Consider the following 27,070-nt stretch of genomic DNA (forward strand, 5'->3'; position numbering starts at 1 on the left):
TTGAGAGAACGAGAACACAAGAAAAAGAAATAGTCAAAGTTTAAAATAGTCTAATTTAATTTAAGTCTATAAGAAGTATTGGGGCCCTATTTCTGTTGGGAAATCACCTATGATTTGAAATGTCCTTATTTTGGAAATCGACTTTCAGCAAAAAATTTCTTTCATCTTGAATAATCTTAGTTTACTAAGAATTTATGGGACCAGCAAAATAGCTCACTTGCATAGTGCATTGCTTTGCCATGTATACAACCCACCAAGTTGAAATAAACTTTAATTCATTATTAAATCACTTATAAAATAATAAAAAATAAAGAAATGATGTTAAAAAAAAAGAAAAGAGCTTTAGTGTGTAGTTCCTCTCTCCCCTTTCTGTCTCTATCTAAAAATAATATTTTAAGTAAAACTTCTAGGTGGTAGTAGCCCAAGAGGTGGCACAGTGGATAAAGTGTTAGACTATTAAGTATGAGGTTGTAAGTACAATCCCCACCCAGCATTTCATGTGTCAGAATGACACTGATCTCTCTCCTTCTCTCTCTCTTCACACATACAAATACATCTATAAATAATTAAAGAGTAATAGGAACAATAGAAATGAGATTATCTGTGGAGAACAGTTAGTTGGTCCAACTTGGCTCAATCTAAGGTGGATAAGGAAAAAGGGTGGAAGTGATATTAATTCCCTTCACACTCACAAATGGATGAATCTGGATGTGCTGGTCTTCCCTCCCAGAGCAGGAAGGTTGTTGGGGTGAGAGTTGTGTGAGGGGGCACAAAAGGCTCTGTTACAGTCTGAGCTGCTCTCTCCACTGCTGGTCTCAGGGGCAGCATCACTGCAGCCCATTACGATCCTAACGAAAGACAAATCCAGTAGCATTAATTTAATTTTATTTACATTTCAGAATCATTTAGAGGGAATAAATTGAACTGAAGCTGATTGAAAGTGTCCTTTAGGATGGGCCCTGAGCTTCTTCAGGCTGCCAGGCCTTGATGAATGGTGGCAGTAGCTTCTGCCCTGAACACCAGCATTCCCAGAAGGCTGGGCCACAGGCAGAGAGATGCCCACTCCCAGAAGCCAGAGTGTGGTTGGCCAGCCCCCTCTCACTTCACTGCCCTTTACCAATTCCTTAGTTTGTCCTTTCTCTTCTCCAATTTTCCTCACAGGCCTAGAAAGTCTCCAGCCCACAAATCTCTTTCTTAATTTGGTTCAAAATACAGCTTGCATTCATTAACCCCTGACACTGCTAAATTCGGGGGGTAGAGAGATGATAAAATCACCATTACAATCTTTGGGGTAAGGGCTCAAATTCTGGTTTCCTCAGGTAAGAAGTTTTGGTCAGTTTCTTCATCTTTAAAATGAAACTAAAGCAGGAAATACAAAAGTGCTGTATGTCTGATTTTTTAAAAGCTGTTGCAGTCTCTTCTGCCTCCTGAACATAACATGCCTTGGGAAAGATTTTATTGGGGAAAAGGAACTACTATGGACTCAATCTGGAGGGGGAGACTCAGGCCAAGGGGAACTGAATTGCTTTATGTAACAGAGAAAGGGAGACAGGAGGCCTGAAGGATGGAGGGTTGAAGGAGCAGAAGAAAGGCAGAAGGAATGTGGATTTAATAGTACAAACTGTTTGCTGGTGATTTTTCTTTCCTTTAAAAAAATACATTTTATGGGGCCAGGTGGTAACACACCTGGTTGAGCGCACATGTTACAGTGCTCAAGGACCAGGCTTCAAGCCCCTGCTCCACATCTGCAGGGAGAAAGCTTTGCAAGTTTTTTAAAAATTTTTTAATATTTATTTATTTTCCTTTTTGTTGCTTTTTATTATTGTTGTTGTTATTGATGTCATCGTTGTTAGATAGGACAGAGAGGAATGGAGAGAGGAGGGGAAGACAGCGGGGAGAGAAAGACACCTGCAAACCTGCTTCACTGCCTGTAAAGTGACTCTCCTGCAGGTGGGGTGCCAGGGGCTCGAACCGGGATCTTAGTGCCATGTGCACTTAACCCGCTGTGCTACCGCCTGACTTCCGCTTTGCAAGTTTTTTTTTTTTTTTTTTTCCTCCAGAGTTATTGCTGGGCTCGGTGCCTGCACCATGAATCCACCACTCCTGGAGGCCATTTTCCCCCCTTTTTGTTGTAGCCTCATTTTGGTTATTATTATTGTCATTGTTGATGTTGTTCGTTGTTGGATAGGACAGAGAGAAATGGAGAGAGGAGGGGAAGACAGAGAGGGGGAGAGAAAGATAAGACCTGCAGACCTGTTTCACTGCCTGTAAAGCGACTCCCCTGCAGGTGGGGAGCCGGGGGCTCGAACCGGGATCCTTATGCCGGTCCTTGCACTTTGTGCCACATGCGCTTAATCCACTGCGCCACCGCCAGACCCCCACTTTGCAAGTTTTGAAGCAGTGCTACAGGTGTCTCTGTTTCTTTCCCTCTCTATCAGCCCATCGCCTCTCGATTTCTGGCTATCTTTATCCAATAAATAAAGATAATAAAAATAAAATAATTTGTAAAAAATATATTTTATTTGTTTTATTTTAATATGAGAGAGGGAGACATACTGAGAAAAAGATAGACATAGATAGATAGATAGATAGATAGATAGATAGATCAGACCACTGCTCAGAACTGGCTTGGAGTAGTGCTGGAGGTTGAACCTGGAACTTTGGATTCTTAGGCATAAAAGTCTTTTTGCATAACCATTATGCTATCTCCTCTGCCCTGCATGTGACATCTCTTAAAAATACTCTTCTGCTGGCCTTAGGAGCACTAAGCGGGAGCTGAATGCTGCTGCACCTTTTACATGAGGTCTATGCTCTGAAATTCATCACCATCCCAACTCACATCCAGTCCATTTTATCCTTGTTTATTACTTGTATGTCCCATGTAGTATTTGGACAAGAAGCAGGCAACCACTTGAGGGAGAAGGAAGTCAGGTGGAGGTACCCAAAGCGGAGCTACCCAGTGATGGCACACGGCCAGCACAATTCCAGGGCACAGGATGCCAGGGACTCCAGGCTTGTGTTGTAACTAATCCCAACTGACTCCAAATCCTTAGTAGAAATCAACACTGTCATAATGCCTCAGTGGCACTTTGAGTGGGTGGAGAAAGAGGGGTGGTGCCTGTTGTGGGGCAGAGCGTTGTATGTAGCCAAGCAGCCCAGGATGAACACTAAGAACCACATAAGAGCCCCCGGCTCCCCACCTGCAGGAGAGTCGCTTCACAGGCGGTGAAGCAGGTCTGCAGGTGTCTGTCTTTCTCTCCCCCTCTATGGCTTCCCCGCCTGTCTCCATTTCTCTCTGTCCTATCCAACAGTAACAACATCAACAACAACAACAATAACTACAACAACAATGGAAACAATAAGGGCAACAAAAAGGAAATAATAAATAAATATCTAAAAAAAAAAAAGAACCACATAAGAGCTGAAAATAATGGGTAACACCCACGGAGTGCTTGCCCTGAGAAGCACTGCTCTATAGCAGGTAACACTCATATATGGTGACAGAAGTCAGATGGTGGTTACTTTTGTGGGGAATTGATTAGCAGGGGCCTGCTGGAGTACTGGAGTTGTTTACTGTCTTGATCTGAGTGGTAGTTATGCAGGTGTGGGTACATGTGTAGATCAAACTACAGTTCAGCCCTGTGCACTCTTTGGTACATATATCACACCTCAATAAAAACAAGCAAAAGCTAAGGAAAGCAGGAGTAAATTCACAGAGCTGTGTCACCCTCATCATGTTCCTTGACCAATTTACTCGCATCCCCACCAGGCTACCTTCTGCTTCTATAGATTTGCTTTCTCTGGTTATTTCTCTGGAGTCATACAACATGTATGCATATATATATGGCATCTTTCACTGAGCAAAATGTTTCTGAGGTTCATTCATGTTGTAGTATATCTTACTGTTTCTTTTCTAACTTTTGATGAACTGTGTTTCAATAAATGGTTATACAGTTCATCAACCAGTGAGTATTTAGGCTGTTTCAGCTTCTTGACTACTAAGAACAGTGTGACTATGAACATTTGTCTATAAGTTTTCATGCAGGCACACATTTTCATTTCTCTTGATAGGTAGAGAGCTAGTGGAACTTCTAGGCCATGCTTATGTTTGACCTATTAAAAAACAGGCAGAGGGTAGGTAGCATAATGGTTACGCAAAGAGACTCTCATGCCTAAGGCTCCAAAGTCCCAGGTTCATAAGCCAGAGCTGAGCAGTGCTCTGGTAAACAAACTTTTCTAACATGGCTGTCTTACATACCAGAAATTGATGAAGCTTCAAGTTTTTCCACATCCTTGCCAAGTTGTTATCCTTGCCTTGTTATTATATGCTCTGGGGGTTGCTAGTCATTCTAGTGTTTTACCCTACTTGCATGTAGAGTCTCACTGAGGTTTTGGTTTGTGTTTCTGTAATGACTAATAATGTTAAGCACCCTTTCACTTCATATTAGCTATTCATATATATCTTCTTTGGTGAAATGTCCATTAAGATATCTTGTTCATTTTTTATATTTATTTCTAATGAGCCAGGGCCTTGGACATGGGTAATTGCCCCACTCCCAGGCCATGTCTTCATTTATATATAGACAGAAATAAAGAGAGAGAAAGAAAGAAAGATAGAAAGGAAGGAAGGAAGGGAGGGAGTAAGGAAGAAGGAAAGAAAGAAACCACAGGGCCAGAACTGCCCCTGGTCCCCTGGCACTCCTGTGTGGTTCCTGGACTTAAACCTGAGTAAGGTAAGCACCCTACTTGGTAAGCAATTCCTCTGGACATTTGTTCATCTTTTAAATTTTATTGTTAGGATTTTTATGTTTGGGAGTTGGGCAGTAGCGCAGTGGGTTAAGCACACATGGCACAAAGCGCAAGGACTGGCTTAAGGATCCCGGTTCAAGCCCCCGGCTCCCCACCTGCAGGGGAGTCACTTCACAGGTGGTGAAGTAGGTCTGTAGGTGTCTATCTTTCTCTCCCCCTCTCTGTCTTCTCCTCCTCTCTCCATTTCTCTCTGTCCTATCCAACAATGACGACATCAATAACAACAACAACAATAATTAAAAAACCAAGGGCAACAACAGGGAAAATAAATGAATATTTTTAAAAAGATTTTTATGTTTACATTTCAAGAATTCTCTCTATATTTTGAACATTGGTTCTTTATCATAAATATGATTTGCAAATATTTTCTCCCAGTCTGTGACTTATCTTTTATTTTATTTTTGGTGATACTTTTTGAAGTACAAATTTTTATAGACTTCTCTGAAATGAAACTGAGGTAAACTGTTGTTGTTTTCGAGTCACTGCTATTTGAATTTTCTGTTATGAGTAGAAAAATAACTGATGCAAGACTCTTTCTTTTTTCTAGGCAGGATATCCCATGGGCCACACAGTGTGTGTACAGTGTGCTACAAAAGCATGAAAGAGAAAAAGTGCAAATTTCTGTGTGGGGCATTGGGGAATGAAGACAGCATAGCTGGCATTTGATTTAGGGTCTGAATCAGAAAACTCTTCCTTAGGCACCTGTCATCAGTATCTTTAGCTGATACTCTCTGGTCAAAGTTGAGCCCTTACTTGGTCTGGAGTTGGTGTACTGCACCAAAGTAAAAGACTCTGGGGTCGGGGAGAGGGTTCAGATTTTGGAACATGATGGCAAAGGAGGACCTAGTGGGGTTGAATTGTTATGTGAAAAACCAGGAAATGTTACACATGTACAAACTATTGTATTTTACTGTAGACTGTAAACTATTAATCCCCCAAACAAAAAAAAAGTTGAACCTTTAGCAAATTTGATCAGTCTCTGCATCTTCCTTCTTCCCTTCCCTTCCCTTCCCTTCCCTTCCCTTCCCTTCCCTTCCCTTCCCTTCCCTTCCCTTCCCTTCCCTTCCCTTTCCTTCCCTTTCCTTTCCTTCCCTTCCCTTTTCTTTCCTTTCCCTTCACTTCCTCTTTCTTTTTCTTTCTTTCTTTCTTTCTTTCTTTCTTTCTTTCTTTCTTTCTTTCTTTTATTCTCTCCCTTCCTTTCTTTCTCTTTCTCTACCATTCTCTCTCTCTCCCTTTTCTCCTTTCTTTCTTTTTCTTACTCTTTCTTTCTTTCTTTCTTTCTTTTTCTTTCTTTCTTTCTTTTATTCTCTCCCTTCCTTTCTTTCTCTTTCTCTACCATTCTCTCTCTCTCTCCCTTTTCTCCTTTCTTTCTTTCTTTCTTTTATTCTTTCCCTTCCTTTCTTTCTCTTTCTCTACCATTCTCTCTCTCTCTCTCTCTCTCTCTCTCTCTCTCTCTCTCTCCTTTTCTCCTTTCTTTCTTTCTTTCTTTTGCCACCAGCATTATCACTGGGGCTTGGTAACTGCATGATTTCACTATTCCCCATGTCCACTTTTCCTTTTTCTTAATATCTTCTCTGTTTCTCTCTCACTCTCTCTCTAGAAGAAGTTGAGTGACAGAGATAAATAATGAGGAGTAGAAGCAGGAAGAAGAGCAACCTGAAGCACTACTCTACCACTCATGAAGGCACCTCCTGTAGGTGGGAACCAAGGAGCTCTTACTGAGTTAAAACCATCTGGTCCCAAGTTTCTGTATTTTGTGGAAGCTATCTGATGGGTAGACTTCAATATCTTCCTAGGGGGAAGGACTTCTATCCTGTAGCACACAACTTTATAAACCCCCATTAAATCAGAACAATCTCAAAAGTTCTTCTCTAGCTGGGCTGCTAAGACGGAAACCTCTCTCCTCATTGCCCTGATTCTAGATCTTTTTCCTGGGTCTCCAACCTATCTGCCTCTCCCTTCCCTCTCAATTTCTCTGCCTTTATACAAAAAATAAGTGAATTAGAATGAAGAAAAGGAGGAGAAGGAGGAAGATGAGGAGAGGAAGAAGGAGAAGAAAAGATGGCGCTGATTCTAGTGACTAGGACAAGAGAGAAGCTGCCAAAGATGGCTGGTGCATAGTGACCAAGAGAAGATAGTGTGGGCCTTGAAGTTCAACAGACCTGGATTGACCTTCTGGCTCCATCTGATATTGATGGTGGGACCCAGAGAAAAGTATTTATCCTCTCAGAGACTTGGCTACCTTCCCTGTACAATAGGGTCACTGACAGAAAAAAGAGTTTGAAGATTAGATGGTATGATATAGTCAGAACACTTGGCACAAAGCATGGTACATGGTTGGCATTTGGGAAAGGCCTATTTGGGAGGTGAAGAGGGGGATGTTCTGCAATCTGAAAGCTACCTTGAATTTCAGAGGAGCTGGCAGGTGGAGGCTGGTTCACATTCAGTCTGGGAAGCTGTGGCCTACACAATGTGGTTTATTATTTTCAATGTGATAGGCCCTGGGCTGTGGTGGGCAGGAAGGAATAGCATTAGCCATGACAGCTGGTATTTCTCTAGGAGAGGTCCCAGCACTATTTCAGCACTTGTGAAGCTTACCACCCTACAGGTGGAGACTGGGTTTTCTGTTTGTTTGTCAGACACCAGGATTATCGCTGTGGCTCAGTGCCTGCACAATGAATCCTCTGCTCCTAGTGGCCATTTTTTCCTTTTCATATTTTTATTTGACAGGACAAGGAGGAATTGAGAGGGGTGGGGAGGTAGAAAGAAAGAGAGAAAGACGCCTGCAAATGTGCTTCACCATTTGTGAAGCATATCTTCTGCAGGTGGGGAGCAAGGGCTTGAACCGGGGTCCTTTTGCATAGTGTTATGTGTGCTTAGCCAGGTGTGCCACTGCCCAGCCCCTGAGACTGAGTGTTTGAATCAGCTCATGCACATGGCAAAGCAGCACACTATTCAAGTGAGCTATTTCTTCAACCCAGCCCTCTCAGTTCTTATCACTCCTCATTGCCAGCTTTTCTGGATCTATTTGCCCCACCCCTACCTGCTTCTCCATAACTGGGGAGCTTCCTGAGGCTGAGACTATGTTTCCTGACTAAAGTAGTAGCACCCCCTCACCCTCACCCCTACTCCCAAGCCCAGACTCTGTGATGCTTTCTTTCTCTGAATCTCTCACAGCCCCCTGGCAAGATTTTTCTTTTTTTCATTTTGAACTTTTTTTTTCCAGCTGAAATTTTTACGTAGAAAAGCCCATAGATGATTTATACATGGTTAATGAACTTTCACAAACTAAACACAAACCCATATTCATATTAAGAAATAAAATACTGGGGCCAGGCAATAGTTCACCTGGTAGAGTGAGTGCCTTACTATATGCATGCCCAGGGTTCGAGTCCTGGCACTACTTGGGAGCACCAGAGACAGCAGGAAAGCAGTTCCATTAATGGTGAAGCAGCTGTCTCCCTCCTATCTGCCTCTTCCTCTCTTTCCCTCCATATCTCTCAAAAGAATGAAAGAATAGAAAATTGGGCCAGGGAGATGATTAAAAATATTATACATGATGGAGGCTGGGGGTTCATTCCCTGATGTCATGTATATATATGCATATGCATATACATAACCAGAATATTACTTATTACTAGCCTTCCCTCCAGAAGTCTCTCCAGTGTCCCCTTTCAGTTATTTCTTACTCCCGTGTAAAAATAACTATTCCTCTAACTCTCAACAGCATAGATAATTTATGTGTTTTGAAACTGACATAAATGGAATACTCCAGTGGGTATTACACATCTACCTTACTTTATGCTACATTAATCATTTAAATTTTTTTATCTTTATTCATTGGATAGAGACAGCTATAAATCGAGAGGGAAAGGGGTGATAGAGAGGGAGAGAGACAGAGAGAAACCTGAAACATTGCTTCATCACTCACAAAGATTTCCCCCTGCAGGTGGAGATCAGGAGTCTGAACCGGGGTCCTTGTGCATTGTAACATGTGTGCTCAACCAGGTGCACCACCACCTGGACCCACGCATTAATCTTTTAAAATGTGATACCAAGTATTGAATTCAGGACCTCAAGGATGAGTGACACCCGAGTAGCCTCTCCAACCAAGTATTTTCAATTTTTATTTAAAGAGAGAGAGAACAGAGAGAGTGAAGAAGCAAAAGAAAGAGTGAAGAGCGATACCACAACACCTTCCCACCATCCAGAGTTCCCCTAGTATTATCCATGTGCTTTCATGTGCTACTGGGACCCAAACCCAGCACTCATATACAGTTTAAGGCACATACCCTACCACATGAGCTATTTTCTGGCCTCTTTCACACATTAGTTCTATGTGAATCATTCATACCAACATGTAAAGAACTAGTTTGTTCATCCTATTGGAAAAATCTGGGAGAATATAAGCATTAAATAGTCAACTCTGTGGAATCAGAGACATCAAATCCTGATTCTACCACTTAAAAATTAAATCCTTGAAGTAGCACACCTGCAAATCATACATATGACCATGCCCAAGGACCCAGGTTCAAGCCCCTCATCCCCACCTGCAGAAGAGAAGCTTCACTAATTGTGGACCAGTAATACAGGTATCTCTCTTTCTCTCTCCCTCTCTCTTTTCTCCTTTCCCTTCAGTTGATCTCTGTCTCTGGTCAAAAAAAGAAGAAGAAAAGAAACAAAAATAAAGCAAAAAGGGAAAGAAAAAGCAAGGTCACTGGGAGGAGTGGATTTGTTATGCTGGGATGGTGATAACCAGTGATAACACTGGTGGCAATAAAAATAAATAAATAAATAGATAAATAAATCATTGCACAGATCTTTTAACATTGAGCACCCCAGTTTCTTCATCTGCAGAATGAAGATGCAATTTCTATTGCACAGCAGCTGCAAGGTTTATATTAACTACAATCATGACTATGCACCAAGTACATACCATATCTACTGGTGTGTGAAAGATACTCGGGAAAAAAAATGGCAGTAGTGTTACTTATCAATGACTTGTTTGCTAAATGATAATGAAGACGGAAATAGCCCCACAATGACTTTGAACTCAATTGCACACAGAGGCCCACACCCAGGCACACACTGGCACCCTGTGTACACACACTCCTACCACATAAGAAGCCTGCAGTTATTTTCCTTTGAGCAGCTCTTTCAAGAAAGATGCGCCAGATGGGATTGGGTCTGCTACATGGCTGAGCAGCCCTCACATCAGAAAGTCATAATCATTGAATCCATCATGTGTCGCAGCCCTGGTGAGGGCACGGCTCCTCATCCTCCCCGGTGGGCCGTGGAGGAATGCATCCTCCTCCAGAGCAGAGAGCAGACATGGGCGGGCAGTTGCCAGGCAGTAGAGCCAGAAGAACAGAACAGATGGCAGCAGCACAGCGTCCTCCTTGCAGTGCTCCCTGGCTTCCAGGAGGAGCCTGCAGGCAGCTGGGAGCCTGTAACTACATCCTTCCTGTCGCCAAACCATCCTACATTCTGTCCTCTTAGTGGGCTCTAGAGTCACAGATCCCCAGTGTAAATCCTGCCCCAGCACATTGCCTACTGACTCTCACTCTGGGCATGATAACTTGCCTCTCTGAGAGCCCTAAGAGAGCCCTAAGCCTTGGGCTGGATAAATAGCATCATGTTTATGCACAAAGACTTTTATGCCTGATGCTCTGAGGACCCAGGTTCAATCCCTGGCACCACCACAAACTGGAGGTGAGCAATGCTCTTCTCTCTCTCCTCAAATAAAATAAGTGTATTAAAAAAAAGCACCCTCTTTCATCCTAAAAAGTGAAGCTTCATAAGTGATGGAGTAGTGCTGTGGTATCTCTCTCATCCTTTACTTGGGGGGAAAAGAAAAGGAAAAGAAACAGGAAGGTGACTCGTGTAACTTGAATAATTATACCCTTGGGAAGAACCCACTTGCAATAATACTAGCATACCCCCCAAGTCTACATGCATGCACTACCCCAGCTATGACAGACACTGCAGGTGCCAGCAGCAAGTCTCTGCACTTCTTTGCCAGAGGGTTTTCTCTGAAGGCAGGGCAGGCTGCTTTGTCAATGACAGGCTGAAGTGCTACAGACAGCCATCAGCTATGATCAGAAGTGGGTGTAGAAAAAGTTAGCTCTCCTGTCCCTGAACTGGAGTAATTTCAAGGCATGGTTTTACATGGTCTTGGAAGGACTAGTCACTGAGCTCCAGCTACTTGGCTGGTTTGTTGACACACTTTTAAATGCCCTCCATGCCAAACTTACACATATTCTCTGTACAGCCCAATTTTCTTTTTAGGTCAGTTTTTTTTTAAGAGGGGAGAGAATTCAAAGTAAGATAAAACCCTAGCCTTTCTATTCCATCCTGGACGTCTAAGTTTCTTACCCAGTTGAAAATGTTCCTGAGTTACCAGCTCAGGTTGGCATCAAAGTGCATATTCCTCACTACCGAGCCAGCCTCATGTCACATTCTGATTCCCTTCCTAATCTCATCCAAACTATGCATTCAAACATTACTCTCCTGACCACTCCCTCTTCTTTAAATACCCTTGATTCTTCTCATTGTGTCAGTTCTTAGAGCCCAGCCTAGGCACATGTGGTATCATTTATGCCTAGAAATTAACTCTGCCAACTTGACCAAGGGATTTGATAGGAAACTTCAGATCACACTCTGGGTTCATTGAAGTTAGAGAGCTATAGCTTTACAAAGGAAATAGAGAAGACTGAGTTCTAGGTCCTGAGTGAATCACCCCCAGGTCTTGGGCTGGGACCAAGCCTAAGGGGCTGGACTGATCCAAGCAGACTTAGCTATTTGCCTCAGAGCTGAGTCTGCTTAAGAGATGGTGGAATTGGACAGTTAGAGGGGATGCCCCTCACTTTCCAGATTGTTCTATTTCCCCCCATTAATTCTCTCTCTCTCTTTCTCTCTCTCTCCTGTAGCACTGCTCCACTACTTATGAAGCCTCCCCCCCCCCCCCCGTGGATTTGAACCCAGGTCTTCACACAGGGTAATAGGTGCAGGTATGCCACTACCCAGTCCAATTCTTTTTTCTTCTTTCTCTTCCTCTTCTTCTTTTAAGTTATGGTTATTATTATTATTACCACCAGGGCTATTGCTGGAGCTTGGTACCAGTACTATGAATCCACTGCTCCCATTTTTCCTTCTTTTTTTTTTTCTATTTTATTTGATAGGACAAAGAGAAATTGAGAGTTGTGGGGACATAGAGAGGGAAAGAGAAAGATAGACACCCACAAACCTGCTTTACTATTCCTGGAGCGTCTTCCCCACTTGGGGTCAGGTGGTGGTGCAACCAGTTAAGTTTACATATCACCATGCACAAGGACCTAAGTTCGAGATTCCCGCTTCCCACCTGCATTCATAGGCCTGCAGGTGTCTGTCTATCTTTCTCTCCCCCTTTCTGTCTTCCCTCCCCTCTCAATTTCTCTCTGTCCTGTCAAAAAAAAATGGCCACTGGGAGCAGTGGATCTGTTGTGCAGCCACCCAGCCCCAATGATCGCCCTAGTGAAAAAAAAGTCACCCCCGACCACCATCCCAGACCCCCGACCCATAGGTGGGAAGTGGTGACTGAAACCAGGGTCCTTAAGCATGCTAATGTGTGCACTCTACCAGCTGAATGCACTACTGCTGTCCCACGCCCCCTTTTAAATCTCTTTTCTTTTTCAAGCATCCTGTATCAACCTGAAGAGGAGAAGCTTTACTAGTGGTGGAGCAATGCTACAGGTGTCTCTCTTTCACACTCCCTCTCCTTCCACTCTATATTTCTCTTTGTCTCTATTAGGGAAGAAAAATAATGGACACTAGATGAGATCATCATGGAGGCACTAAGCCTCAGCAATAGCCCCGATTAAAAAAGAAATAAAGAAAAAAGGAGAGAAAGAAAGAAAGGAAGGAAGGAAGGAAGGAAGGAAAAGATAACCATGTAGAAAAATAAACAAGAAACATAAGCAAATAATACAGATAACACACACACACACACACACACACACACACTCAGGTGCCAGAAAACAGCTGATTTGGCAGAATACTCATCTGACCATACATGAAGAGGTCCTGGGTTTGAACTTCGGGTCCTCAGATGGCACTGGGGGAGCTCCATGGATGGTGGCTTGATGCTTGGTCTCTGTGTTTCTCTCTCCCTTTCTTCTTTCTCTAAGTAAAGAATGAAAAAGTTGGGCTGCAAAGATCACTACTCACCGGTGCTATTGTGCAAGTGTGAGGAGGTGGGTTCATCCCCCAAGGCTACATAAATAAATTCAAATGACACCTATATGCATATATGCATATATAAGATATAAAACAATGTGGACCTCATTAATAGCTAAAATGAAAATTAAAGTATCCATTAGGTGTCATTTTCCACCTTTTATGTTGGCAATGATTAAAAAGAGTACTGATATCCTTAGGCTACTGAAGTGTGAAGAAATCTGCCTTCTTATTCACTGTTGGAGAGAGTGTAAATTGGTACAAACTTTCTGGAGGGAAGCTTGGTTGTATATATTAATAACTACTGTTAAATTTTGTTGCTATTCTTTTTCTTAAAAAAATTATCCAGTGGTCCGGGGTGCAGTGGATTACGCATTGGACTCTCAAGCATGAGGTCCTGAGTTCAAACCCCGGCAGCACATGTACCAGAGTGATGTCTGGTTCTTTCTCTCTCTCTCCTATCATTTCTCATGAATAAATAAAGAAAATATTTAAAAAAAAGAAAAATCATCTAAAACTTTAATAGGACAAACAGGCAAGCATGGAAAGATATTGTTTTAAACACAAAAAGCTGGGGTGTCAGGCAGATAATGCAGAGGTAGTATGCCAGACTTTCGAGCCTGTAGCCTGCCAGCCCCCTGCCTGGGTTCTGTGTCTCTCACATGAAAAAAACAGATAAGCAAAAATTTTCCAAAATAAGAGGGAGTGGAGGGACGAGGGGGAAAAGAAGGAGGGAAATAAAACTGGACTGGTTCTTAAAAATATTAAATAGGGTGCCGAGCAGGGCATGCCTGGTTGTATACACATGTTACAATGTGCAAGGACCCAGGTTCAAGCCCACAGTATCCACTGGTAGAGAGGAAATTTCAGCAGTGCTGCAGGTGTCTCTTTTTCTCTCCCTATCTATATTCCCTAGTCTCTCCTAATTTCTCTTTGTCTTTACCCTATAAATAAATAAATATTTTAAATATTTGAATTGCATGCCTCCAACACAAGAGTAGGGAATCTTACCTGTCACCCAGAGCTTTTTTTTGGCCTCCAGGGTGACCCTGGGTTTAGTGCATGCACAACCACTTCACCACTCCTGGTGGTCATTGTTTCCTTTTGATTTTTTATTGGACTCTATCTTATCTTTAAACTGGAGCAAAATCTTCTGTCTTTAGATGCAATTTGGAATGCCATGGCCCTACCAGTTCTTAGGCCTTTCTACTGCTGACTTTGGAACTTCTCATTTTCTGTAGTCACATAAACCAATTTCTTTTTCTTTTTTAAATTTTTTTCTAACTTTATTTATTTACTAGATAGAGACATCCAGAAAATGAGAGTGAAGGCAGAGAGAGAGAGAGAGAGACCTGCAGCAGTGCTTTACCACTTGGAAAGCTCCCCCACTGCAGGTGGGGACTGAGGGCTCAAACCCAGGTCCTTGTACATTGTAACATGTATGTTCAGCCAGAAGTGCCACCATTTTCTCTCTTTCTATGTACATATTTGCCTATCTAGCTACCATTATGTCTATCTATTATCTATGTATTATGGATATCTATCATCTATCATTATGTCTGTGTCTATAATGTCTGTGTATATAATGCCTGTGTATAATGTCTGTGTATATAATGTCTGTGTGTATGTCTGGGCACCTATTCTTTACATATGTATACTTTATAAATATAATATTTTATGTAAGACCTAACTACATATACAAATAGACAGTTGGTTCTGCTTCTCAACTTCTAGAACCTTGACAAATACATTTAGCTACAAGGACAACTCTCCCAACTCCAAAGCTATGTAAACAGATATGATCAATGTCCAAGACATATTTTTTAAAATAAAAAAGAATAGTTTAATAGCAAGCAGACCCTTACTGTCTTGGAGAAATCTTTGGAGCTGTGGTGTCTCTCTCTTTCTCTATTTTCTGATATTTTTATTTATTTTATGAGGGGGGAGAGAGAGGGAGAGAGAGAGATACTATCAGAAAGACAGAGAGAAAGCAGAGCACTGCTCAGCTCTGGCTTCTGGTGGTGCTAGGGATTGAACACACGATCTTGGAGCCTCAGGCAGGAGAGTCTTTAGATAACATAATGATTATGCAGAAGGACTCTTCTGCCCAAAGCTCTGAGGTACCCAGGTTCAACCCCCTGCATCACTATAAGCCAGAGCCAAGCAATGCCAAGGAAGGGTTCTTTGCATAACTATTATGCTATCTCCTCAGTCCAGTGTCTCTCTTTCTATCTGAAATACAGCAACACACACACACACACACACACACACAATTATAGGTGACAAGAGAAGCTCACCCAGTAGAACACACACTTTACCATTTATGAGGACCTGAGTTTAAGCTTTCAGCCACAACCTTGGAGCATCACACAAAAAGGAAAGATTCATGAGTAGTGGAGCAGTACAGTTCTCTCTCTCTCTCTATCTATCTATCTGTGTGTGCGCGCACACAAGCATGCATGTGTGTCACACTCTCTATGGGAAGAGAGAGACTGCAGGGAGGTGGTAGAATTATACATGTGTGAACACCCAGTGAAGCCCTGCCCATCCCCACCTCACACACAAAAGACATCTCCCAACTTAATCCTAAAAACAAAAACAAAACCAACAGCAACAAAAAAATAAACACCTAGAGAGACTGGGGAGGTGACTTGGCAGTAGCATACACCTTACATGTGTGAGGCTCTGAGTTCGGTTTCTAGCACCACATCAGAGCAGCAAGGAGAGCTCCATGTATGCTGGAGTGTTTTGTTTTTCTCTCTCTCTTTCTTTCCATCTCTCATTCTGAAAACAGAAAACAAAAAACAAAAAAGCTGTGTCAGGGAGGTGGCTCAGTGGTAATGTGCCTGAGACCCTACACTCAATCTCTGGCACCATGTTAAAAACATCAGTTAAAGGGGTCAGGCAGTGGTGCACTGGGTTAAGTGCACATCATAGGAAGTACAAGGACCTGTGCAAGGATCCCAGTTCGAGGCCCCGGCTCCCCACATGCAGGGGGTTTTGCTCCACAAATGGTGAAACAGGTCTGCAGGTGTCTTTCTTTCCCCCTCTTTATCGCCACTCCCCTCTCAATTTCTCTCTGTCCTGTCCAACAAAATAAAAAAAAACATTGGCTAGAATACATTGTATGTCATGTGAGATCCTTCTTATAAATGAAAAACTGGGAGAGCTACAAACCAAGCTATTAACAAAAGGGGGGTCTCTTGGGGGGTGGCTTTATGGAGGACTTTGCTTTCTTATTATTCAACTCCCCCTCAGAAAAGTCAAGTATTTCTGAGAAAAACAGTTTTTCCATTCTTGAAAAAGAATTTCAAAAGTCAGTAAAATCAAATTTCACACCGAGATGGGTGTGAGCAGGAGGGAATCAGCAATTGCTTCACAAGCATGAGAAGATGGGTTGTGAAATGGCAGCATTTTCTCCTCTCCTCCTCCCTTTCCCTCTTCTCACTTTTCATTTTATTTAATTTATTTTTAGTTTCCTGAGAAGGGCTGGAGATGGTATGCTTGGTTGCTCCTCTTTTCCCTTGGCTCTGAGAGTTTATCCATGCCAACTGGACCGTAAGTGACTAAAAAAAATCAACTGCACGTCAGAAAACTTGAGGGCCAAGAGGAACCTTAGAGAGGGTCTGGTTCAGCAACTTAAAAAAAAAATTTCCCTTCAGAAAGTCAAACCCAAGTGATGGAGGAGAGAAGAAACCAGAATTTTCACTCTGAAAACAGATTTGATTGTTGTTTTTAAAAGTTTTTTTTAGAGGTATTTATTTACTATTGGATAGAGACAGAGAGAAATTGAGAGGGGAGGAGGAGATAGAGAGGGAAAGAGGTAGAGATAGACACCCGAAAACCTGCTTCACTGCTCATGAAGCTTTCCCTGTTCATGAAGCTTTCCCCCTGCAGGTGGGGGACCAGGGGTTTGAACCCAGTCCTTGCACACTGTAATATGTGCACTCAACCAGGTGTGCCACCACCTGGCCTCTTGAGAACATGAATTGAAAGGCCATTCAATGACGTGATCCTGTCATTACAAAGGAGTCGTGGGTCTTCTGCTTTTGAACAATTGTACCACATATTTCTAAGTCTACAGTGGTGAATTGGATTGCTTCTTTTCTGACACAGGCAGTGCCATGTGGTGACTGCGCAGGTCTCTCACAGCTGTGCAGGTGGGAGATGCCCCAGTTTCTTTCTTGGCAGACCAAGATCCTTTTCTTTTGAGAGATTATTGAAACTGACTTCCAATCTTTCAGGAAGCCAGGGTATTCCTTAAAGTGATTCAGGATGATCAAGAGACAGCAGAAACCAGGGTGGGAAATAGCTCAACGAGTAGAGCTCAGTACTTGCATGCTTGAGGCTCGGGGTTCAACCCTTAGCACTGCACTGCATGTCCCAGAGTGATGCTCTCGTTTTTTGTGCTTTCTCTTTGCCCCCCACACATGTGAAATTATGTCTTATGTGACATAAATAATATGTCTTTTATTTAAAAAGTCACAACAGAGGCCAGGTGGTGGCACACCTGGTTGAACGCACACTTTTATAATGCACAAGGACCCAGGTTCTAATCCCCTGGTCCCTACTTGCAGGGAGAAAGCTTTACCAGTGGTGAAGCAGTGCTTCAGGTAGATAGATCTCTCTTTCTCTCTTCCTCTCTACATCACCCTTCTCTCTCAATTTCTCTCTATGTCTATTCAAAATAAATAAACAATGTTAAAAAATAGTTACAATTGAGGTCAGGTGGTGGTGCACACAGTAGAGCACACACATGATAAAGTGCAAGGGCCTGGGTCCAAGCCCCAAACTCCACCTGCAAAGAAGTCTCATGAGTGGTGAAGCAGTGCTGTAGGTACATCACTCTCCCCCCCTTCCTCTCTAGCTCCTCCTTCCCTCTCACTTTCTCTCTGCCTTCATCAAAAAGAAAAAAAAAAAAAAGGAGGACCTAGTGGGAGTTGTATTGTTATGTGGAAATGTTATGCATGTACAAACTATTGTATTTCACTGTCAACTATAAATTACTAATCCCCAATAAAGAAATTTTTTAGAAAAGGGAAAAAAAATTTAAAAAGGTTTAGCCACTAAACCCCAGAAATAACTGTGATGGCAAAAATCAATCAATCACAAGGAGAAATGGGAAAAATAACTCAGTGGTAAACTAGGAACATTTTTAAAAAAAAATTATTGTTGCAGTTATTGTTGTTATTGATGTCTTTGTTGGATAGGACAGAGAGAAATGGAGAAAGGAGGGGAAGACAGAGGGGGGAGAGAAAGGCATCTGCAGACCTGCTTCACCGTTTGTGAAGCAACTCCCCTTAGGTGGGAGCCGGGGGCTCGAACCAGGATCCTTAGGCTGGTCCTTGAGATTCGTGCCACATGTGCTTACCCGCTGCCCAACTTCCAGAACCTTTGTTTTAAACTTATAGATTTGGGATCATTGAGATTAGGTTTGAGATCTAGGATTAAATTATGTACACATTATTAAGACCAGGATTAAGATTGAGGCTAGAGTTTGAGTTGGACACTTGGGTTTATACTAGGTTAGAATGAATTATAATGATGAAAAGTTTTGAACTGGGAGTTAGAGTTAACTGGGATAAGGCTTAACCTCAAGAGTTGCAGGACTTCCCTGGTGTCTCTACAAGCCCCTTATTTTGGGTTGTGTCTTTCAGGGTTCAAATCTGTGGACTTAGTACGGCCAAGAAAGAAGTTCTTGTGAACTGCTGCCCTTAGAATTACTAGTTCTTTCCCATACAACATCGCTTTCTTCTTCAAGAGCTCTGGTTGTGAAAGCTCTAATATTGTTCTTTACTAGATCCAACTGAGCACATAGAATGGCTCCTTTTGGGCCAATGGTGATTGCAAACTATCCCTAAGAGTCCTATCATAGGTTCATCTGGAGTGCAATCCACACCAGAAAACAGTCAAGATAATTATGAGAGAAGCACTTTTACCAATTACCCTACTCCCCGACTTTGGCCCCCTAATTTGATGATGCCTTGAAATTTTGTGTCCTCTCTGAGCTTTCAGTCAACTAAGTGGCATGTTATAGACAGTAGTTCAAGGGCTCTTCAAATAAAAATCTTGGGAACTAATAGTGAAGAGCTAGATACATCACAAGAAAGACCAGGTGGACACTGGGTGTCATTTCATACAACTACAATGTGACCAAAAAATAAATAAAATAAAACAAAATTTCTTGGGGTGACTTTCAGTGTCTTCCTAGGTTAGATAGATTAGGATGCCAATTCATAGATAGGTCTCACATTGATTAACAAATTATTGTATCTTTCCATTTAATCAGCAAGTATTTATTTATTGAGTTCCTCTCACATATGCCTTGGGCATTGTGCATATGTAGCAATGAACAAAGCAAGATATGATTTTTGGAAAGGAGACACACCACAGATATTTAATTACAATTAGGGATAGGTGCTATAAAGGAACAGTGTGCTACAGAAGATAATGATCTTATTTGGGTAGAGGGTCAGTGAAGGCTCTGAGGCAGTGATATATAATTTCAGGCCTTGGTTTGTTGGAAAATTCTTGAACATGTTTGTTCTTTATACTTTTTATTTTTAAATCTTTTATTATTTATTATTGGAATAGAGACAAGAGAGCTATTGAGAAGGAGATAGAGAGGGAAAGAGACAGATACCTGTAGGTAGCACTGCTTCACCACTTGTGAAACTTTCCCCCTGCAGGTAGGGACCAGAGGCTTGAACACAAGTCCTTGTGCACTATAATGTGCACTTAACCAGGTGTGTCACTGCCTGGCTCCTCTTAAGCTTTTTGAATTTCAGATTACAATATACCTTTTTTTGGTCTGTGGTAAATATCTTCTGGAATCTTTGTCTAGAAAGATAACTGCTCTTGGTTCATTATACCACTTACTTCCAAGTCTCCACAGGTGATTTCGATTGCATCTTTTCCATGTGCAGAGATTGAACAGCCTCTGAAACTGGCAACAGGATATGGTGTGATCTTTTTTAGAGTACTTAAAAGGATGTTATAAGGAAGGGCCTCTGGCAACCATGTTTGCATTACAAAACAGAGACTTGGATACATGCTGCTTCACTGGCCAGCTCCTCATGGGGCGCGAGCGCTTCCACACTACGATCATCATCTCTGGCATTATGCTATTCCACTGCAGGATACTGTGCCCCAGTATGGTTCCGTAGCCCCCATGTCCACTTGGTTGATTCCAAATTATATTCCTCCATGAGGATCATTTCTGGAACCATCCGTTCCACCCCGGTCCCATGGCTGCCAGTTCTTAGCAACATTGCCCCGCCAGATATTCGTCGGGATGCGGCATCATCTAAGTTCATTTCCCACGTCTACACTCGACCGGACCTGCCAATATACGCGGATATCTTCGCCCACCCTGTCCAACACTTGACGTCTCGTCACCTAATCTGGTCCCCTATGCCTAAACTGAACTTCTCTGTTCCAGACTCTTGGAAACAGAGTTGGCAGTCAGCTGAGGTAAAGAACAAACACCTCATCACAGTCCCCTGCAAGCGTCAACCCGGCTTTGACCTAGCACGTTATGATTGGGCCCTCCTCAATCGCTATCGAACAGGCAGGCCATGGCTGGTGCACCGCTATGTTCCATCGCTGGGGAGCCAGAGACGACCCGAACTGCCCCTGCGGCTCCAGACAGACTATGACCCACATAGTCAACGACTGCCACCTCTCCAGATTCAAAGGAGGTCTCGAAACTTTACATCAGGCTCAACCTGACACTGTTGACTGGCTACGGAAGAAGGACAAACGCTAGAAGAAGAAGAACTGGCCAAAGGGGGCTATAGAATAGGTAACCTGATGAACTAATCAGGCTCTTTTTCTCTTAGAAATTGGGATTTGTAGATACTAATTCTCCATGCTGGTTCTTCAAGTGGGTTATTTAAGCTTGGGCAGTCATGTTCTCCTATGTTCCCAGAGAAGTTATAAAAGTACATTTGCAGAGAAGAATGAAGCAGCTCTGTGGAGAGAAGCAGAGGTGGACAAACACATGACCAGAGAGAAAAATAGATAACATGGGAGAAGCTACTTGACTATATTTTACATTCCTGTTCCAGTTATGTTGCTCTCTATACCCTTGGTGTTCTCTAATAATATTTTCCTTAATGACTTTTGTTTTCAGGAAGAAAAACTGACTTTCTTGAGTCACTAAAGGTCCCAGACTTAATCCTACCACCATCATAAGTCAGAGCTGGGTAGTTCTCTGATAAAACAAGCAAGCAAGCATACAAACAAAAACAAGGTGTATTTGAAGAATGGATACTAATGGCTGAAGTATGGGGTGGATTGAGAAAACTAGGAATGAAGACTTAGAAAATTAGCGATGCCATCTATCTTCCTTATAGTGAATTTGGACTTGCTGGTGAATGTTACTGTTACTCCTTTTAGTCTCTTGGTTTTGGAAATTATTTTCTATATACTGGGTATTCAAAATTGTTTATTAAATTGACTAACTGGCAATCTGATTGGTAGACCATTTATGAGATGACTCTTTTTAAGCTTTTTATTTTTAATTAAAAATTTTTTTCCAATATAAAAGAAAACCATCAAGATGTTAATAGAAGACTGGGAAGGTAGCATAATGGCTATGCAAAAGTACTTTCATGCCTGAAGATTTGACGTCTAAGGTTCAATCCTCAGCACCACCATAAACCAGATCTGAGCAATAATCTGGCTAGGAACAAAAAAGTATATCAAACACAAACTGACACATATTGTGTGTCATTCTATAACATTTACTATTTTTTTTCTTTTTTTAACTCAAAGATCATAGGCCTTTCATGAATATGCCAATTTTATGTCAGTTTAAGTGACGATCTGAGGACAAGATAAGTGCAATGAGAGCTCGATGTGCTTCATGGCTTTACCTATTCCATAGACTTTTGACAGAAATATTTATTGTGAAAACCCACAAAATGTTAGGCAAAATAAATTAGCAATCACACTTGGAGGTGTATTGGCTTCAGGTGATTTGATATTTGTAATTATCTTCATCATCAACATGTTTAGGAGGCTCTTAAGCTAAATGTGATCCTTGCTTTTTAAACGTCCTAAGAAATGATTTCAGAAACAATCCCACAGAAAACGCACAAACAGAATGATAAACACAAGTGTAACATCATATTTGGTAAACCGAATAATCTAGGCAATGCCCTCTCAGGCTCATGTATCCCTGCTGAGTCTGGGTTGAAGAGCAGCTATTTCTAAAAACCAGGAAACTTCCCCACCAGTAATAAGGACTTGAAAGTCTGTGTTTCCATTGTTGGTCAATTCTCCAAGAGGTCTGGTAGCAGTGCCCTTTGTGTAGACATCGCCTTCTAATGAGTTGCTGAAGCACAGAATAAATTCAGGATCCATAAACAAGGAACGCTAAAGGACTTTTTATTATTATTATTGGTTTCAGCTACGTAGGGTCACTTATCAAAATCCACCACTGACTCCGACATAGTATGCTTCCTTCCAACCATCCCTGTCTATCCTAGAGAGAAAAAAGGCTCTCCCAGTTCAAGCATAAGGACTGGACTCAGGCCAAAGACCTACTTCCGGGTTGGGCAGCGCTCCCTCCTGGCCCCTCCTCTTAGTTTACGAGGGTCTCCGGGCGCATGCGCAGCGCTCGCTGGGCCGCCGCTCTGGGACTGGCCCAACTTACCCTAAACAACTAATCTCCTCCTGCCCCTCCCGCTAGGGGAGTACCATTCGCGTTGAGGGGGGGAGGAGGGAAGCGGCAAGGGACCCGAGAACTCAGAAGCCTCCCCCCTTTCTTCAGGGTGAAGGCGGGGGTGAGGGTGAGGTAGGTTTGCCTCCTGGTGGCACACCTTAAAAAGTTCCCTGGCGACGCGCGTCTCGGCTAGCGCGTCGCCGAGTGAGAGCCGGCCTGGAGGGCCGTGCCCAGAGCCCATCCGCTCGGCGGAGCTGAACAAAGTGGCACGCCCGGAGCCAGCTGATCAGCTGCGGGGCTTTGGCTGTGGCTCCCCCGGGCGAGACCATTGTGACTCCTCGGGAGGGGTGCGTCAGAGGGGAGGGGGCGGAGCGGCCATTGTCCGGTCAGCCCAGCCTCCGGGGGAGGGGAGGGTGTTCCGGGGGCCCGGGGCTTCACAGCGGCCGCTGCTTCGCCAGAGCCGGCGGGGGCCTCCGGTGCTGCCCAGCGCCGCCGCACGGGACATCGCTCTGGCCGCGAGCGGCGGTGGGAGCTGCTGAGGGCGCCGGGTCGGCCCTCCTCCCCCGTGGTCCTCGCTTCACCCGCTCGCCCCTCCTCCTCGGCGGCCCTCCCTCTCCTCGCCCTGCCTCCCTCGGCCCCCTCCCCCCGTCTCCGCAGGTTGAGTGGTGCGGCCCGCCTCCAGCTGACCGGCCTGGAATCCCGGCTCGGAGCCCCGGACTCGCGCCCGCCCGCGCGCCCGCTCCCTCCCCCTCCCCCCGCCCCGAGCCCCCCGGACGCCGCCGCCGCTGCCGCCGCTTCCTTCGAGCGGGGCCCAGGCCCAGGCCCAGCCGCCGCCGCCGCCGCCGCCGCCGCCGCCGCCGCCGCCGAGCTCCGCCGCCGCCGAGCACCATGGGAGACGCCGGGAGCGAGCGCAGCAAAGCGCCCAGCCTGCCGCCTCGCTGTCCCTGCGGCTTCTGGGGGTGAGTGTCGGGCCGGGCGGGGTGGGGGTGGGGCCGGGGCCGGGGGCGCGGGCTGCGCCCCAGCTCGGGCGGGCCTGGGGCCCGGGGAGGCCGGAACCCGAGGTCGGTGCCGGGCCGGGCCTACCGGGAGGGGCGCCGGGGCTGCTCTGCCAGCCGCTGGGAGCTGCCAGCCGGGGGTCGGGGCCGGCGGGGTCCGCCCGGCCGCGGGCGAGGGGGGCAGGGCGGCGGCGAGGGAGGGGGCGGCGTTGGCACCTCCGGGTGGAGCCGGGGTGCCCCCTTCCCCCGGCTGCTGGAGGCCAGCCCTTCCTCTCCCCTCCCCCGGCTTGGAGTTGGTGCCCAGGCAGCAGGAGGGTATTTCCTCTGACTTTTTCACCTCCCCTCCTCCCTGTCCCCAGAGGCTTGCATCATCACTTCCTAAATTATATCCCAGTGCCCCATTTGCTTTTAGGAAGCTGTTCACACGTCACCGGTCTTTAAAAGTCCAGCCCGGAACCCAGGTTGTGGTAAAGTTACAGGACTCCTGAGCGTGACCTCACCTTTATTTACTTAAAACACGTTTGCTTGAGAAGATCCTTAAAATGGCCTTGTCAAACCCTCAGCCCCAACCCCCCAGTAGCTGGTGGTGGGGGTGGGGTGGGGGAAGACAACCTCAAATCTCAAGTCACTTTGCTCAGCGGCTCATTATTTACTCCACCCCATTAACAAAAATTGTAAAAATGTGCATATCGGCCAACATTTACTATTAACCAACCACCCTGTGTTAAGAGTGAAAAGATAAGAGATGAGAAAGCATTCTCACCTAGGGTTGCTGTTTAAATTCTTCTGTAACACTTGGCGTTTCATGTTGTGCCACTCGTCTTACCTAACAGGTGTTGCCCCCATCAGACCTTATGACTATGCTTCTTTGTAAGAAAACTGGAGACTTTGAAGGCCAACTTTTTTCAGCCTTCCCTACTCCGTTTTCAGAGGACATAGTACTTCTGGAATTCCAAAGAGACAGGAAATTATTGTTTCTGGTGAGGACACCCTGAGGAAGATACACATTGAAGTATTTTAATTAGGAAGGGTCAAGGTAGAAGTCAAGTCTCTGATTTTTGGGTTTGCAGAGGAAGGTGTAAAACTGACCATAATGTAGACTTTTGTGGAATTTGTTATGATGAAATTCAAAAGTTATGATGAAATTCATTATCATTTTCTCAGAAATTTCCAATTGAAGTGACATTAGTCAGAAGTAAGTTATAATCTTATCAAAGTTGTGCATATATTTTAGTTTTTATCATCCTCCCTCTTTTATTTGAATAAAATAATTGCCTACTAACTCCTATGAACAAATGCAATTCTTTAAGGATCATAGATGGAAAACATTATCTTTTTTTTAAAAAATACTTATTTTATTTATTCCCTTATGTTGCCCTTGTTTTATTGTTGTTGTAGTTGTTGGTTAGGACAGAGAAATGGAGAGAGAAGGGGGAAGAAAGAGGGAGAGAAAGACACCTGCAGACCTGCTTCACAGCTTGTGAAGCGACTCCCCTGCAGGTGGGGAGCCAGGGGTTCAACTGGGATCCTTAAGCCGGTCCTTGTGCTTTGAGCCACCTGCGCTTAAACCCGCTGCGCTACAGCCCGACTCCCAAACCATTATCTCTTTATAGAGGGGTAAATTGAGTCTTAGAGGTGATAGATAACTTGCTCCTTGCATACAGTGAGCTAAGACAGGAACTGGAGAACTCTTCAGAGTGCTTGGTACCATCACATTTATGACATCAGTCTGTAGCCCTCGAAAAGTCTGGTGTCACAAACCTCAGATTGTAACTCACTATCAGAAGGCGCTTGTGACTCAGTGAAAATGTCAGTGGCAGTTCATGTTCAAGATGTGTCAGAGGCCTATGTCCTGACAACATGTTTAAGTCCTTGGGACTGCTATCACTGGTAGACCCCTTTCTGAAAGACATTATCGGGATTTATAAACGAAGGACGTGGAATGGCCTTTTACCTTTAGCCAACAGTGTACTGAGTATTGCCAAGAGTGTTTGGTAGTGGCAGAGCAGTGCCACTGGTGCCATAGTGACCTATCTGCAATCCGGGCTTGTTTTCTTTATATTTTCAATCTGACATCTTTTATGAACTGCAGTTTAACCTACAGGACTGAGCATAAAACATAGTTTTTGTGGTGGAATGTGGTTTTTCTTTTAAATGTGTAATGTTTTAACCTTTCCTGAAGGTGTTTGTAGGCATTCTAGTTGTAGGCACGTGTAGTTTGCATTTTATCCCAAAATATAATGAAATTGCTGCCTAGTTTCCATTATGTTCATAACTGACTGTAAACATATTTTGCTTATTGCATGGGCTACACTAATATTATGCTCATAGATTACATAATACATTCAACAGATACTTGAGTGTCTGACATATTGGTGGACAAATTTGGGGACTGGCTTCTAGGAGCAGGGGACATAGAGAATAAAATGATAGTTATAATAAAGTTCAAGTTGGTGTAGGACACAATTGGAGGGACACTTACTCTAGCTGAAGTGGAGGTAGACTAGAGGAAGTAAAACAGCTACCTACAGAGGCAGGTAGAAGAGAGTGGAAATGAGAAGAGCGTTTTAGGCAGAGGTATTAGCACAGATGAAGGCCTGGATGTGAGAGAACACTCACTAAGGAACACTTAAAGGAACTGAAAGTTCATTGAATGGATGGATAGTCACCTGGTAGAGCACAAGTTACCATGTGTAAATTACCAGGTTTAAATCTTCAGTTCCCACCTTGGCAGGGAGTGGGAGGTCATTTCATGTGTGATGGAGCAGTGCTGTAGGTATTTTTCCTTTTATCTCTTCCTCTACTGCTCTGATTTACCCTTTGTCAGAAGAAAAACTAAGGTTACCAGGAGCAGTAGAGTTGTACAGGCATCAAGTTCCAGTGATAACCCCGGTGGTGGTGGTGGGCAGATAATGTGTGTTTTTATTATATATACATCCATTCATTCCTTGGGTCATTTATTAGATTGTGAGGGTGTATCAGCTGGAGAGGAAGTAGAGTTGATGGGAACAAGTATTTTGTAGGACTTTGGTCTTTTCTTTTTCTTCTGAGTGCAATGGGAAACTATTGAACTTTGAGTGGATACTAACAGGATTTTTCTTTAATGTGAAAGATTATTGGATGATCTTGAGAGTGACCTGGGTGTGTGGGTGTGATTGTTGGTGTCTGTGTGTTTGTGGGGTGTTGCCAAGTCCATAGGTACAGAAGACTCATCAGGAGTAGTAACTGAGGCCAGCAGTGATGATGTACCTGTATAATGAAATGGAAAGAAGCAGATGTACACCCCACTCACAAGATACCTATTACCTTTTCTCTTCATTAAAATGGTGACTGTGTTCTTAAACACTTTAGTCATCATTAGGTTCACTGGAAGCTTAAAGTA

The 27,070-nt window shown here is 43.8% G+C and overlaps 1 protein-coding gene across 2 annotated transcripts in view; it reads left to right on the top strand.

Annotated features, from left to right (window-relative positions):
* Positions 1-22,974: 22,974 nt before the first annotated feature.
* Positions 22,975-27,070, top strand: part of ZFAND3 (zinc finger AN1-type containing 3) — a 288,056-nt gene continuing 283,960 nt past the window's right edge. The window contains exon 1 of one of the 2 annotated variants that reach the window (XM_060189743.1): positions 22,975-23,652. In XM_060189743.1, coding sequence (XP_060045726.1) covers positions 23,582-23,652 — 71 coding nt within the window. In that variant the 5' untranslated portion in view covers positions 22,975-23,581. The remainder of the gene's footprint in view (positions 23,653-27,070) is intronic. The other variant, XM_060189742.1, reaches the window with a different exon arrangement.

Source organism: Erinaceus europaeus, chromosome 4, assembly GCF_950295315.1.
Source record: "Erinaceus europaeus chromosome 4, mEriEur2.1, whole genome shotgun sequence".
In the NCBI taxonomy this organism is placed as follows: domain Eukaryota; kingdom Metazoa; phylum Chordata; class Mammalia; order Eulipotyphla; family Erinaceidae; genus Erinaceus; species Erinaceus europaeus.